At 38.9% G+C, this 16,734-nt stretch overlaps 1 protein-coding gene across 6 annotated transcripts in view; it reads left to right on the forward strand.

Annotated features, from left to right (window-relative positions):
• The window catches only part of sorbs3 (sorbin and SH3 domain containing 3), a 275,634-nt gene that overhangs the window by 130,088 nt on the left and 128,812 nt on the right, over positions 1-16,734 (forward strand). For 3 of the 6 annotated variants that reach the window (XM_039769613.1, XM_039769614.1, XM_039769612.1), the window contains 4 exons: positions 2,359-2,616; positions 4,448-4,568; positions 4,780-5,087; positions 7,721-7,784. In XM_039769613.1, the coding sequence (XP_039625547.1) occupies positions 2,359-2,616; positions 4,448-4,568; positions 4,780-5,087; positions 7,721-7,784 (751 nt within the window). The remainder of the gene's footprint in view (positions 1-2,358; positions 2,617-4,447; positions 4,569-4,779; positions 5,088-7,720; positions 7,785-16,734) is intronic. The other 3 variants (XM_039769617.1, XM_039769616.1, XM_039769615.1) reach the window with 1 other exon arrangement.

Below are 16,734 nucleotides of genomic sequence, written 5' to 3' on the forward strand. Positions count from 1 at the left end.
GGGAAATCTTTGATTTCTAGTGGGAGATCTAGCTGGGCATTTGTGGAGCAAAATATGACACTATCCCTGACCCAGAAGCTGATTCTGTGGTTACAAAGAATGGACTTTAAAGTGTCAGAGGTTCAAGGGGTAGAGAGAAGAGAATGGTGAACAGTCATGTTGAGGATGAGGAGCCAATATCTGGAGAAAAAAGTAAGAATAAGAGAGGCAGATTGATAGGAGGTGTTATAATGTAGAGGGTAGGAGGTAGGTGGGTAAGATACAACACCAGGTAGACAGAAGTTCAACACACATTTAGGGAGGCTCAGAGAGCCTGTCAGTTTGCTATTTTCCTTTTGCTTATTTTCAGTTTTGTGTTCTTATTTTTGTATGAGGATGTCATTTATTTTGTAACCTATGTCTGGGTATGGGGTGTGGCAAGCTGCCATGAAGCCCTTCTCTTGTTACTTTTAACACAACCGCTAAGATTGAGTTGGATTATTAGTATAAGTGTTGTGAAATTTGCATGAAATCGTGCAGTGGGTGGGTTAAAAATAAAAACTGGGAAACTTGGCCTTAAGCAATCTGGGTTAAGTTACTCAGTTAAAATATTTTTAACTGGATAGTCTGCAATTGTTTAAGAACTGTCTGGATTGGGCACAAAAGAAGCTATTAGCAGCGAGCAGTGAGATGGAGAGATTGTTTTTCTTAAATTATAAACCTTGTGGAGCTTGGCCCGGGCACAGGCAGGCAGATACGTTCATGTCACCCAACACACGTTTATTCTTCATTATTTACAAAATGCACAACACCCAAAGTCCCCCAAAGTCCTGACCACAACACAATGCCTTCTCTCTTCAGGCCGCCTCTGCTCCTCCACCAACCCCTTCACCTCAAGGAAAACCGCATCGGGGAGAACATCATGCTCCACCTGCTGTCCTGCAGAGAAAACGGGTACTGGACCTACCCTGCTCGCCTTCGAGCTCTCCCCACCGTTACACCGTGAATCAGCACCCCCAGGCCATCGACGCAGATTTGGGCCACCAGCCCCTGCAAGGATCTTGTCTTGTCCGTGTGGCCTCTCTTTGGGGCACGCCGATCGTGGCTTCTTCTCTGATGTGGTTATAAAGCCCTAAAGTGTTGCGGCCTTCCTGCCATGAGTGTACGCTTCAGTGCGCGGTCTCGGGGTGCACACCTTCTGCTCTTGTGCAGTGCACGTGCATCACACTGCTATGCCAGGTCACCACACAAAAATATGTACAGGTCTCAGCCCAAATAGGGAGACTGGAATCCTGCTGAATAAGCCAGTGTGATTTTGGCGCTTGGTTGGCACTGACCCGACACAGACTGACAATGGAGGCACGTGTAAAATAAACAAAAGAACTTTTAATTTCTTCTTCACCTGTTGGGCAGGTCTTCTCTGTGAACCCCACAGGCACAACACAGTCCCAAAATACACACACAAACCAAAAAAAATCACCCTAAGTCACACTCTGTCTTCCACTCCTTCCAGGGCCGTTTCGTCCACCTCCTCCCGACTCTGGCGCCCTGAGTAGTGGCTGCAGGCTCCTCTTATAGCCCACCCGGAAGTGCTGCAAGTGCTCGTTGACCTACTTCTGGCTGCACGTCCGGGTGTGGCTGCATTCCCGCCCAGACGGGCTTGTTAAGCTGTGCAGCTCTATGCAGCTCCCCCGGCGGAGACCACGGAGCCCAAGCAAGATGAGCTCCGGTGTTCCATGAAAGTGGCCCTGATGCCACCCAGGAGGGCTGCGACCAAGTGTTCCGAAGGACATAGCGTGCATCCCATGGCTGTTCCCCCGGATCCAGTGTTGAAGGGGCGTCCCAGCCATCTGCCACAACCTAATAATGTTTTAAGGTTTTAATCTTGTATATAGGTTTCTGAAGTTAGGTGGAATGTACATAATTGCTTTTCTCTTGCTTTAAAGTGATATTGTTCTCCACTCTTGTCAAATGAATCTTAGCCTGCAAGGGTCTATTAATTTTTTACATCTAAGTTGACCCACATAAAGGTTTTCCAATGCTGTCTCTTTCCTAGTGCCTATATAAACACAGGGAATTCCAGTTTCTGTATTACATCTTGTCCAAAGAAGGGGCCTGAGTTGCCCCGAAAGCTTACATATTGTAATCTTTTTAGTTAGTCAATAAAAGGTGTCATTTTGATTGACCTTTCATTGCTAACATGGTACAACACCCTCCTATGTTATCATAGCACAAAATGTATAGAGTAGAAAAAAGGTAACATGCTAAGAGTAAGAGGTGCTTGGGAAGTAAATTAGAAAACTTGTTTGTTGATTAAAGAAGCTAAGTCAAAGTGGAGCTCATTTTTTCAGATATACATTCATTTTTTTGTCTCAACAGAGAAAGGTGGGGGTAGTGGATTATCTAAATGGCTCCCAGATTGTGTTCTCTGGTGAAGAACGACATGTATCCCAGCAGCTGGCCCTTTCTAAAGGTTTACCCTGGCCTTCTGCACAACTGCCATCACAGAATATGCCTACTTTGAACATACAAAACTTGAGTGATGAAGTACCTGCTCATGTCGTAACAGATATGAAGCTACAAAACCTTTCCTCTTGCAGTACCTCATTGAGGCCTACAGTGCCACTAAATCAGAAAGTAGGTTCCTTTTTTGTTCATTATAAGTCATTTAAGGTAATAAAAAACATTCAGTTTAGTGAATGTGTTGATTGGCAAAGGGGGCAGAGTACAAAATCACAATAGAGTGAAACATCACGTCTCGGAAAGACACACACAGTTTGTTAATGGACTTCATCCTAATGGGAAAGTAGTGGATTATTTGCTTTACTTGAAATCATAAAGATGCTGTAAGTTCCCGCCTCAGTGTAAGGACCCATTGTATAATAAAGAACTTCAAAGTAAAACTTCAAAACAATGAGAATGACCAAAGAAATGAAGGAAACAGTCTAGGAAATTGAGAGATCTGAAAATAATGAAGCCTTGTTCTGTGGAAATGTACAAATAAACTCCATCCATCCATCATCCAACCTCCTATATCCTAACAACAGGGTCACGGTGGTCTGCCGGAGCCAATCCCAGCCAACACAGGGCGCAAGGCAGGAAACAAACCCCGGGCAGGACGCCAGCCCACCACAGTACAAATAAACTTCAAAGAGAAAAGGAAAATAGCAGTTAATTATACAGGGTGGGGCATAAAGATGTCCCACATTTTGAGTGGGGGTAGAGAGGTGGGGTAGGTCTCATTCGGTAGGTTAGGCTCTACCATTTTCAGTACCCATCATGAGTCGGACCGGTGAACATCGGGGCTTTGTAGATCAAGCATATTATGAGAATAACCATTGTGTGATAGCGATGCAAAGAGTGTTTTCTTCACATGCTTCACGCTCAGTTGAAATGCATCAGTATCAGTTCAGAAAATGATTTTGCTATGGATTTCTAACCTTCGGGCAACTGGGTCCATACTGAAATGAAAACCACCTGGCAGACCTAGGACAGAACACAGCCCATACAGCACAACATTCGCTCAGAGTGTTGAGGGAAATGTTCCCTGGGCATTTGATCTCTTTAAGGGGAGACATGGTGTAGCCAGCACAGTCACCAGATTTAAGCCCATGTGACTTTTTTCTTTGGGGATACCTAAAAGAAAAGGTTTTCAAACAACATCTTTGATCTATTGAGGATTTGAAGGAAATGATCAAACAGGAAATCAAAGCCCTTCGGCCTGAGATGACCCAGAAAGTGATGGAGGATTTCCGGGAATATCTTCAGTAACATATTGTCTGATATGATTTTTAAAACCCATTAAAGCAAAGCTGTTTTTTATGTACTTTTCAGAAATAAATACGATTTGTTTTTAGATAGCTTTGTTCATTTTGTATACCCCTTTAAAATGTGTAAGATCTTTATGCCCCACCCTGTAGAACCAACAAAGGAGAAAATGCCAGAGAGTAATTTACAACTTTACAAGACTCCATTGAAGTTGGATAGATTTTGATTCATTGAGGTACCACACAATGGTTCAGTGCTTAGTGCTGTTGCTACTTCACAGGTCCATAGTGTTCAGATCCTACCTGGTCCCTGCCATTTGTGAAGTTTGCACATTCTCCCCATTGTCTGCTTGAGATTTTCTTCACATACTCCATATTTTCTCCCTCATCCCAATGACATGCAGGTTGGGTGACTCTAAAGTGATCCAGTAAGAATAAATTTGGATGTGGATGTGAGTGTTACATTCTGTTTTTAGTGTAATGATACCCCATGACTGTAAAAAGGAATACGTGGTGTCAGAAAATGGCCGGGGTAGATGCTTAAATAGTTGTTATTTAAATTGACTGTGAGTGATTCTTCTTATTGTTGAAAGAAATAATATAAAAAACCCTTCCAGCATTAGAGGATTACACTTTAAACTTTTTCTATGGAATATTGATAATTTTTAGTATTTTAAGTTGTTCATTTATTATTTTTCTAGATGACAGTGATCAATGGTGATGGATCCCACACCCTGAACTTTGGCTATGACAGCATTCCAGATAGAAAACCCACATGGGTGATGGCATCCAGGGGCCAGCCAGTCAGTATTAACCCAGAGGGTGAGTGAATAGTTTTTGTTTTTAGAATAATTAATATTTATTCCTAGATTATAGTATGTCTTCTGGTTAAAAATATAAAATATATTAAAAAGTCTTACCTAGCATGTTCTTATTACTGTGAGCTTTTTCTTAGAGTTTTACAAGTACATATAATTTTTACTGCTTTGGGCTACATTTAGAACCCCATCCATGTTGTTTGACATTATTGCAGGTATCTTGACACCTTCATTGAACATGCTTTCCATGGATATGTCTTCCTCTTTGCATTTAATGGAAAATGGAATAGCATCTTTTAATGAGCCTCCTGCTTCCAGTCAACTGACCAATGGAATTAGGACTCAGGAAAGTTTCAGAGAAAATAACGGCATCTGTGAAAATTCTTTATATCAAGATATTGCTCGTCCTTCTGGAATGACTGCTTCGCAGTCCTTGGGCAAGCATCAAGATGGAGAAAAGTGGGTGAAATTTGCTGGGATCGGCCCTGTGGATGAGACAGGAATGCCTATTGCTTCTAGATCGGTAAGTATAGAACAATCTTATGTTGAATCCTTCAACATGTAAGCCAAAGAATATTAAGTTAACTGGTATAAGAAATAAATGAGACATGGTCATGTTTACATTATTTTATCTCAAATACAAGTGCAAAGCTTCAGCAGGTATAAAAGTCTAATGGGATCTGCTTATTATCTCTCACAGTGAAGAACATATCATTTCATGGGTTGGTGACATTTATACGTGAGATGTCTGACATGGAATAGAATCAAGGTAGTGGAGATCCTTGATGCCATGTAAAATTCCAATGACTGCCACAATCCAAAAAAGATTTGTTTATAACCTGAGACCTTTGATTTTAGACCACACACACTGAATCATATCTTCTTTTGTTCCTTAAAGTTGTATAACAATATTCCTGCCTGAAATGTAGTATCGATCTTTTACTTCAAAGTCCGTCCAATTTCAGACATTTTTCAAATAGCTGTTTGTGAAAGCATTCACGCTAATAACAATATGTCATTCCCAGAGTTTTGTGTGACTGATTCACTCACATAAAATGTAACACAGAAGTGCTACATGTTCTGTTTGCACTTTTAAAGCCTTTGCTTTAATGATCAAATGGATATCTCCAAGCTCTAGGTACAAAGAAAGAGGAGGGGGAAATTTAGATAAAGCTTAGCAATTAGCAATGGGACTCTGCACACTTGACTGTATAGTTGGCAATGCTGAATGACTGTCCATCTTAAGGGACTATCTTCACGGATTCAAGTAATCATAATTACCAGTGAGAGAGCTTGCATTTTTATTTTGTTTATAATCTTCCTCTTATGTTTCTCTACTTAAGCCCTTTCAGGGAACTCTTGATCCATTCACCTCTTTCGTATTTAGTCAGTTATTCAGGGTGATTTTAATGGGTGAGGCCCGATGTTATGATGTATTACTGTCTTATTAATGAAGAAATCCAAACAAAATAAAGATCACAGTATTCCTGGGTCAATGTAAGGCATGGCGCTCTTTTTGACTTATTTGTGAATAAACTGGATGACCCTGAGATCAGTGAAAGTCATTTCCAGCAAGATGGGGGCAACCTGTTACATGTCAGCTCACGGCATAGCACAAATTGAATTGATTTTTGGCAATTGGGTCATTTCAAAGGGACTACGGCCACCTTGTTCCCCAGATTTCTTCCTTTGGGGAGCGCTGAAAGGAAAAGTGTACAAGAACACGCCTTGTACACTGGAACAATTACAGCAAAACATTGAACAGGAAATTGCTTCCATCTCCCCTATAATGCTTGTAGTTACCTTTGCCAATATGAAGTGCTGTGTTGACCATTTTCAAAACTGAATGTGATTGGAGCGTCTACACATCTATCAAGGCATGCACTGTATTTATTTTGTTTCTATCACCTCATTATTATGCGAGTAACACATCATAACTCGGGGCCCCGCCCATTAGAATTTTCCTGTAGTTGGGATCAGTTCTTTTCACTCTTTAAAGTGGTTCATGTTAAGAGAAGTCCTAGCATTAATTCCAGAACCCACAATACATTATAAGAGAGTATTGGGCCTCTGATGACTCCTGATTTTGTTACAAAATGACCTCTACTTTCTATTTTTAAAAGGCATTGTTCTTAGACTGCTCAGCCTTGTAAACAGAGCATGCTGCCTTCTGCTGGATTGGAGGACACCTCGAGCTACATTCAAAGAAGGCCCTTTACCAGCAGCCTAAACCTGTTACTAGTAACTATGTCTGTCTCTCTTGTCGCACCGTACTAGAGCACATGCCTGTCTATTCGTTTAAATTCAGGGTCATAGAAAAGTGTCTTAATTTAGATTTGAATTTAGTATCATTTGGGGTAACCCATTAATAAATGCCTTCAAAACTATACAACATCCACTTACATTATATATGTATTCACAGGTTTATATTGTCATTATAGTCACATGCACAGAGTGCACAAAGTCTTACTTACATGTGCTAATCAACATGCAACACATTACCAGTCTTTGACACCACCTTTAGTGAAAATTCTAAGAACGTAGTAATGTTACCATTGTAAAAGGAATTAATGTTGCTGTTTTACAGTCGCAGGTTTTCAGATTGGCTCTGACCGTCAAGTAAGTGCTTCATTTTGAGGGACTCTCATTGCAGGTGGATTTAACTAGTCACACAGAAATGTTTCAAGTAGTACTAGGGGGTTGTACCGTGTTAGCCATTATGAATGTAGTGAGAAGTCAAGCAAAATGACACCTTTTATTGGCTAACTAAAACGATTACAATATGCAAGCTTTCGAGGCAACTCAGGCCCCTACTTCAGACAAGATGTTTTAATAAATAGTATATGCAGTACATTGTTGATGTACTTACTGTATAGTATTTCAGTGTAATAATAAATTAAGGAGTGGGCTATGTGCTAAAGAGCATCTCACATATATTAACAGTAATTATTCTATCTATATATTTTATCTCTTTCATTTTTGTAAATGCTATACATTTACATTTTTTCTTTCTTTCTTTCTTTCTAGTGGTTATTGATTTATTCTCATTTGTTCTTCTTACTTGCAATGATTTTTCTTTAACATCTTGTAAAGCAGTTAGCACTACATGCTTTTTATGAAAATGTGCTATAGAAATAAATGTTGTTGTTGTTTCAGAGTGTGAATGATCCCAGGCACTGGTACCGCAGCATGTTTAGACAAATCCACAAAAAACCTGCAGGTAATCTTATCTTATCTTATCTCTTTGTCCTTTTTAGATGTTGTGTAGAAACCATTACTTGACCGATATAACTTTGGTGGTCTCCACAATCTGATTCATTAGTCTGTTGTTCTAGAATTTTCCAATAAGTCATTCACTTATTACCTCCTAAACAGTTTGGTGTATTATAAATTAGCTCATTAAAATATGTTCAGGCAGGGATCAGAATCCAGTTAGCCCAAGTAAGAGATCTTTAACCTTTTCATAAATGATTTTTTTCCTATGGGGTCTTTGGAATTTTCATTTTCTCCATTTTATTTTTATGTAATAAACACCTTCACTGTTTGGCTCCACTTAGGATACAGAGACAGCTCAAAAGCAACACCTATTGTCACTATGTCTTTAAAATATACAGAATTATTTACATACAAACTTCTACATTACTTTTATGTACATACAGTATATATATATTATGAATGTATGTGTATACAGAACACTGAAGGTCACTGGGAAGGACAGCCAGTTCTGCTCATCATCAGTTGGTGTCTCTGGTCCTGCAGAGCACACTGGAAGTAGTTTCTAGGGTACACCTGGAAGACATTCATTTCTTAACATCATTAATGGCATTTTCACAGTAACTATTCACTAAACAAATTAGTGCGTGTTAAGTTCTTGTTAGCCAGTGAATCAGTCAACAAATCAGATCAATCAGTTCTTTCAAAAGCACAGTCCGCAGTGACATGATCTTTTAGTAGTTTAACTTCTTCCAGCAATATTAAAAATTGATACATGCATTCTCTTCACCTACTTATTCTGATGCAGGGTCTTGAATATCTGGAGTCCTTCTTATTAGCATAAAACAAGGGACCAGCCCTAACCTAAGGATTATCCATTTTCGTGTTATCCTGTCTCAGTTACTGTTTCTCTCCAGGCTGGGTCTCAAATTCATATTTTATATCTCTTTTGCTCATTTTTGATTCTTTTACTGATGTTAGTTATGTGCATCATTCTTTTTCTTGTTTTTTTATCGATGTATATAAGCTGCCTTTGTTATGTTTTAATGTGTCCTCCAAAAGTCGGGGCCACCTACCAATCACCGCCAGGAACTGCCCTCCACCCAATAAATCCAGAGGGTCTTCCACAGTTCCTGGCAGTTCATTGTGAATGGCTCTGAAGTTGGTGAATTATTTGTGTTTTGATTATGCCTTTTGTATCTTGTTAAATTTTGACCCTCTTGCTGTTTTTTCAACCACTCTATTTGAATTCTGTATTGGGACTTTGTGTAACTTGCTCCCTGTGTTATAGACAACTCCACTTTGTCATTGTGCTCCACGTAGCTTCATTGTGATTGAAATAACATGTTCTAAAGATCAAATGCTTTATTTTATAATGATTTAGTGCTTGCCATTATTACTAACCAGGATTTGATGATGATATCTTATCTACTGAGCATTAGTGGAAGTGCTTTGGAACTCAGAAGTGCTTGGGACTTCTTGTTCACGACAAGTGCACACTTTAGCACATGGCCACACTCTCTGTCTTTGCAATGAGGACGGAAAAAAGAGGATGCAGAGAAAATCCAAATGAACATGAGGAGAATTGGCAAACTACTCATAGACAGGGAAGAGACTCTAGTGTGAACCAGGCCACGTGTGACAGCATCACTCCCTTCATATATGGATGATAACATTAGAATGCCTTTTGGCTTGTCATTAGTATCCATGTTTTTCTATGGGAATATTTTGAGACAATGTAATGCAAGTAATGAGCGCACTTTTATATGAATTATTCAATAAATTTTTAGGTATCCATTAAAAGTACCTGTTAATAGTCTGCATAGTATAATTACCTATATAACATTCTACAGTTTGGCACCGCCGTGAGTAGCAGCCTTGGACTCGTTTTCTTTATGTGAATTTCCCCTTGGGGATTAATAAAATATCTATCTATCTATCTATCTATCTATCTATCTATCTATCTATCTATCTATCTATCTATCTATCTATCTATCTATCTATCTATCTATCTATAACACAAATTAACATACTCATTTTTAACATTATATAAAACAATGAAAAGGATAGTAACATATTGCAAGTGTCATTGTGTTTTAATATATTTAATAGCATAGTTAATGAAAATATTTATAGATTTTTCTATTTCTGGTTTATAATTGATGCCTAACCTACACTGACCAATTTGGTCACTTTATTGTACAATATAACAGCATCTTTCATCCAATACACAATCACAAGATGTGTTAAAGCATCAGAGGAGAAAAAAAGGTTAAGGAGCACAGAATCTTCCTGCAAGTTGCTTAATGCCTCAGGATTTTTAAAAATGGTCCTTGCAGTTTGATACCATAAAAAGTCTATTAAAGTCTCTTTCATCATCCACTAGAGGGCAGCAATGATATCACAACAACAACAACAAAAGAAGCAGCACAAGAAAAGATAAACTACCTGTATAATGAACATTAGTTGCATTTTCTTAATTTGTAAAGTTGGCACACAATATTTTGTAAGATGAATTTTATAATGCTGTTTTCATAGAGAAAAAAAAATATGCAGTCAAAATATTTTATGCCATTACAGTCAGAAAAACAATATAGGAGACTGAAGTAATGAAGGATACAGTTGGCAGAGAGACTTGATGTTAGGATCATGTACTGGAAATAGTAATCTCTTGACAAGTAACTGTACTATCCATACAGGAAGGAGGGTCAGGGAAACAAGATTAGTCACAAAAGTGAACCATTCTAAAGGTCGAGTCACCCGAATCGTCTTCTTGTTCTTCTCTGCAGTATACTGTTACCTGAAGGAGCAATACTCATGGTATACCTGATTTGATGTTGTCTTTAACAAAATATTCAACCACTGGTAACATTAATTGCATACCACTACATTAAATTATGGATGGATGCCTACATCCAAATTACGGAAAAAACCCTAATTGTAAACTCGCATTTATCTCAGAATTTCTTGTTGAACTACACTCTGTGTGAAAGAGGGCAAAGGTTTGGGGTGACACTGCAACCATGTACATTGCAAAGGCAAAAAATAAAAAAGCTTTTCAGCAAAAAGGAATGTCTCTTGAGAACATCCATTCATCCATCCATTAACAAACCCACTATATCCTAACTACAGGGTCACGGGGGTCTGCTGGAGCCAATCCCAGGAAACACTGGGCGCAAGGCAGGAAACAAGCCCTGGGCAGGGCGCCAGCCCACCGCAGGGTGCGCACACACACACACACACCCACACACTAAGCACACACTAGGGACAATTTAGAATCACCAGTGCACCTAACCTGCATGTCTTTGGACTGTGGGAGGAAACCGGAGTACCGGGAGGAAACCTATGCAGACACTGGAACAAGTCTCAAATACAACTTCTGGTTAAATACAGGCCAGTCACAGAAAGCGGTGCATGGATAGACGTTAGAGGTAGTGAAGAAGGTGGAAGAGAAGAGACATTAGAATAGAGTGTGGATCGGCATGGATCAGAAACTTCAAGCTGTCCAAATGGCGAATATATGTGACAGCTATCATACCTTACGTTCAATGTTATTTTTCACCACCCCCAACATAAAACAGCTTGTTTTTGTCGTAGGTTTTTAAATATCTCAACAGGTTTCTGCTATTCAGTACTTGTTCTCTTATTGAATTAAAATCTCGTTTCTAACCCATTAAGTTCCTCATTACATTTTCCTTATGTTTAAGGCTCTTTTTTATGTCTTTTGACCACAGCTCTTGTAGAGTGTATCCTGCTTGGACAGGGTTAATGAGCTGAACCTCTTTAGTGTGAGCAGAGAATGCTATGTGGAGACCTAATTCAGATCCTCAACATTTTGTAGAGGAAAAATAAAGTTGATCCATGAGAATTTTTACACAGCAAATTATGGAAATATGTTACTACTGCCTAACCCAAACAGATGAGGCAAAATCTGTAACAAAATTTTAGAAATGTAAAAAAATATATATACTGGATATAACAATTTAAAAAATAGCTGAAGGAAACATGAGGACAACATTTTGTTAATCTAAAAAGCTTGATGAACTTAATTCCTCTTTTGTAAAATGTTTTATGCTCTTAAGTGATGTCTTATTTTTCTTAATTTTTTACCTTTACCTGATCATGCCCCCTCTAGCTGTTTTATTTCATGATCTTGCCTACACAGATTACTATTTTTTGTTTTCCAGACTGTATTGTTATGTTATTTATCAGATTTTCAAATCATTGAACAACTACTTTAGTGGTTCTTGCCTCCTCAACTTAACTAAAAATCTTTCCTAAATCCAGACAAGTAGCTAAAAAGAAATGATAAGCAAAGTAGTGGCAACTTCTTGCAGAGATCTGTTACTCAGACACTGTGTAATATGTTCCTATAAATCTTCAAAATGAGCTGCAAAAATGATGATCTTTTAAAAGACTGCTTGGAATGAAATGAACTAGAAAAAAACAGGCACATGCTTATCTTATTAAGCCATTGACAATATAATGCATGCAGAACCAAGTCCAATATATGTACAGCCAATCCAGCTGCAACCTTCATACTCAATGCACAGAATGTATGTTTTTAAGTGTGGAATTCTGTGCCTGCTCTGATGATCAGTTTCTCACTTTTTTAGAAGAATTCCACTAAGATGTAATACATATATAGGTGTTGGACCAGATATCATACCTGATAGCATGTGCTAGAATAGTGGCAGACATTTTACCTGCCATGTTTAACATCTTTTTGGCCCCAGCTGTTGTTACAAACAGCTTCAAATCTACACTTACCTTCTTATTAAATAATATAAATGGCCAAAACTACTTGAATGACTACTGCCCTGTTACATTCAGATCAGTCATTATAAAGTGTTTTGAGATTGGTTATTATATATATCCAGGCCAGTATCTCAGACTCTACTGAACCATACCAATTTACCTGTTCCATCAATAGATCAACTGAGGATACCATATCCATATCCATCCATATTGCTGTAACAGGCTTGGAGGGAAACACATAAAACTAGCCAACCCACGGCGTACCATACACTGCATAATCAGGCCGTTTTTTTTAATGATTTTTAAGCACAGGGAGAAAATTAACAAAAATAGGTAATGTAATAAATCAGCAAGAAAAGCAACATTGTAACAATGCACAGAACGAACCAACACACAATCGTCCAGGTCTGAAAACTGGCGGACCGCCATCGCGCCCTGCCTGCTCATGTGCCCACCTCCAGCTCCAACTCGTCACTTCAGTCGTCGTCGTCTTTGCACAGTCCACATGCACCTGTGACTCACATAGACTTTACATTGCTCTGTGCGGTTTTGGCTGCTTTTCTATATATAATCCACCAAGACACCCGACCACAGTAGTAGCGCGAATTGCTGTATGTGGCGTGTAAAACAGTTTGCTATGGTGCACGCAGTCGTGCGTCGTAACCGAAAACTCGGTTTTTAAAGACTGCTTACTTCATTGTGTTTTAACCTCAGTTGTAAAGGATTGTTTTAAGGATCCCATGGGATACCCCTCGCAAACCGTTTTACACGCTGCATATAGCGACTCACCTCTGCAAGAAACATGCCTCTATGAACAGTCAACGTCGCTCAGAAGCGCATGTGGCCTCTACGACAGATGAATATAAATGACGCAGTTTTTTCTGTGTCGTCGCGTCCGGGTTGGTGGGCGTGGCTCTGCGAGTTGTCATCGTATCCAATGGTCTTGGAGTTGGTGGCCGTGGCTCCTTCCTGCGTGCGCCATAGGTGTCTTACTTGTCAGCTGCTTAGTGAATCCACGCCCCTTTCGGCATGCTTTCCATGGGTGTCTTTCCTTCTTTCCTTAGTGAATTATATATATAGATGCTACTTGTTGATTTCAGTTCAGCTTTCAAAAACTTGTCTTCAACTTAACACACAGAGCCTAAACTTCAAACTCCCCAACTAGAACTAAGACTTTCTGTCTAACTGTCCTCAGACTGTCAGTGTTGGTGATCATACTTATCATATATTTTACCTTGGCCTTCCATAGTTATGTGCTCACCCTGCTATGACTGCATAGATAAAAGCAATGCTATCTTGTTCATCAAGTTAAAAAATTATACTATAGTTGTAAGTATGATTTCCAGCAATGACAAGGCAGCCTACAGAAAGGAGGAGGAGATGCTTAAAATCTAATGTGTGGGCAGTGATCTTTCTCTAAGTACGAACAAGACAAAACGATGATTAGTGACCTTAGAAGATCAAAAGATACTCATGCCTCCATAAACATAAAAGGAGTTTGCTAGCAGTTTTCAGTTTCTGATCCTTATGTCTGTTCACAATACACAGACACTCAACAACACAGCCTTAGTGTAATTGTGATGATGCTCTATCCCTTTTAGACATACACAACTAGTCAGGACTCTTAATCAGGTATGGGGATTGTGCATCTTCAGATTGCAAAGTTGTGTGGCTGGTCATCAAAAAAGTATTACAGGAACCTCATGGCTCTCCATTTAGAACATGTAAAAAAAAACAGACTAAAGAGAAGGTTCTATACATTATCAAGGACTCTCACATTCTGGTGATGGGCTGATTGTTTTTCTGCCAATCAGTAGACAATACTGTAGTATGTGTTCCAATACCATCAGGGTAATTATAAATGGTGGGCCATCCATCAGTCAAAACACTTTTTATAGAAATGTATATGCTTCTTCCTACATACAGATCTAAAGGTACATAATATCTGCATGAATACACCATGAATATATTACTTTATATTTATGCTAGTTTACTATGTATTTATGGCATGTACTGTATTTTTAAACTTCACTGACTCATTTTATTTCTGGTATTATTTTTACTACTGATGTATAGACATTATGTCCTAGCATATACTGTATGTCTGATGCTATAGCAGTTTGGTACTTTGTAGTTTTTGCAAGGTGATTATCTATATGTAGACTATCTTATTCAAACATTTTATATGTTCAATTCCACATTGTATCTACATCTGTATTACTGTATATGTTCATAGGTGCATTATACTTTTATGGCTTCAGTGCTATTTGAGTCTGGTTTTATTTGAAAACAAAATAATAATTACAGCAGAAAATGAAGGTAATTATTTGCTCTTCATGCTTTCCTCCTCTGATTATCCTAAAAATAATACTTAATGCTACTGCTATGCGGACACTATATCTTAGGCGGTACTGTTTGTTTGATGCTGTACCAGTATGGCACACTGTGTTTATCTATACAGTTATGTGTAATTATACAGTTTTGTGTCTTTCTATCAAACCAAATCCATTATAAAATGTGTGATTTGAACTCAACATAGTATAATTCTTATACTATCATATCTGTGGTGTACTCTTAATGTGTTTAGTGCTATTGGAGACTGGTTTCATTTGGAAACAAAAATTGTGACTATATCAGAAAGTGAGTATATTTATTTCCTTTCTTCAAATAATTATTTAAACTTCCCATTTAGAGGTTAGATGTATCTAACAGTGGAGATATAGAATTACAGGCCAGAATGGTTAATGGGTTTATACAAAGGTTGAAATAATAGTAGGCACCCTTTGATCTCAAGGGATGATGTATCTGCTTAACTAGTGGACTGGCTGTAGCAATGTCTGCTGTGACTGTGACGTCCAGTGCAAGAGTGGCAGACCTTGCCATACTATGCATAGAAGAATGCTAAGAGAGCTCTAACATCTTGGGTATGGAACGTCCTGTGAGCTCTCTTTTTGCCAGCATTCTGCATCACTTTTGTGTCATACCCAAGGGAGCCTTCATCACCTCCTGCTTGCAGGCACTTCTCTCTGAAGCTACTGACTGCAAAGCAATAGTATTGATGCAGGGAGCCTTGAGGTCATATTTGCAGACATCCTTGTAGCGAATCTTGAATCTTCCTGTTGGAATTTTTCTAGATGCTGGTTCTCGAAAGAGTAGGTCCTTGGGTATCCGACCATCAATGTGGAACATGGCCCAGCCAGTACATATGTCTGTGCTTGAGAAAATTGAAGATGTGCCTTCCCTCTAGAGCACTGCATTGCTGGAGATTTTGTCTATTCAACTGATGTCAAATACATGCCTGAATGCAACACACGTGGAAGTTGTTGAGCCATTGTTCTTACTTTGTGTGCAGTGTCCAAATCTTGCTGGTGTACAGCCCATAGGTGATATACACCTGGGGCCTCATGTATAAACGGTGCGTACGCACAGAAATGTTGCGTAAGAACTTTTCCACGTTCAAATCGCGATGTATAAAACCTACACTTGGCGTAAAACCACGCACTTTTCCACGGTACCTCATGCCTTGTCGTACGCAAGTTCTCCGCTCGGTTTTGCAAACTGGCGGCACCCAGCGTCAAAGCAATGGTACTGTTCTTGTGTGATTACTCATTATTTTCATGACGCGGCTTTATAAATACACAGAAACTAACCGCATATTGTTTATTAGTGTAATGCATCTGATTGTAATTAACTCGTAACAATATAATGGTCCAGGGAACAGCCATAGTAATCCAAATACCATAACTGCTTTAGCGTTGTTACTCTCACTTCTTTTTCTTCTTCTTCTTCTTTCAGCTCCTCCCGTTAGGAGTTGCCACAGCTGATCATCTTTTTCCATATTACTCTCACTGCACGACTCGGAGTATTTATATCACTGTATCTGAGTGTGAATCACAGCAGCAGCTGATCGGAAAGAGAATTATCGGTATACGGCATTAAGCACACGCTGTCTCAGCCACTGCAAAATGTTTTAAAGCCTTTCCTGTACGGACCTCGCGGTTCAGAAACAGTTTAATCCCAAGAACTTTAAATGCACTCAATCAATTGCTCCTTGTAGAACGGTTTGTACTTATAAGTACAATCACCCCACTGTAAACTTGCACTACAGTTATAATATCTCACAACCTGGGCCACTTTATAAAGCGTATTTACATATGATGACGATATCATTTTTAAGGTGAAATGCAGCAAAATATGTT

This window comes from Polypterus senegalus, chromosome 11, assembly GCF_016835505.1.
Source record: "Polypterus senegalus isolate Bchr_013 chromosome 11, ASM1683550v1, whole genome shotgun sequence".
In the NCBI taxonomy this organism is placed as follows: Eukaryota; Metazoa; Chordata; class Cladistia; order Polypteriformes; family Polypteridae; genus Polypterus; species Polypterus senegalus.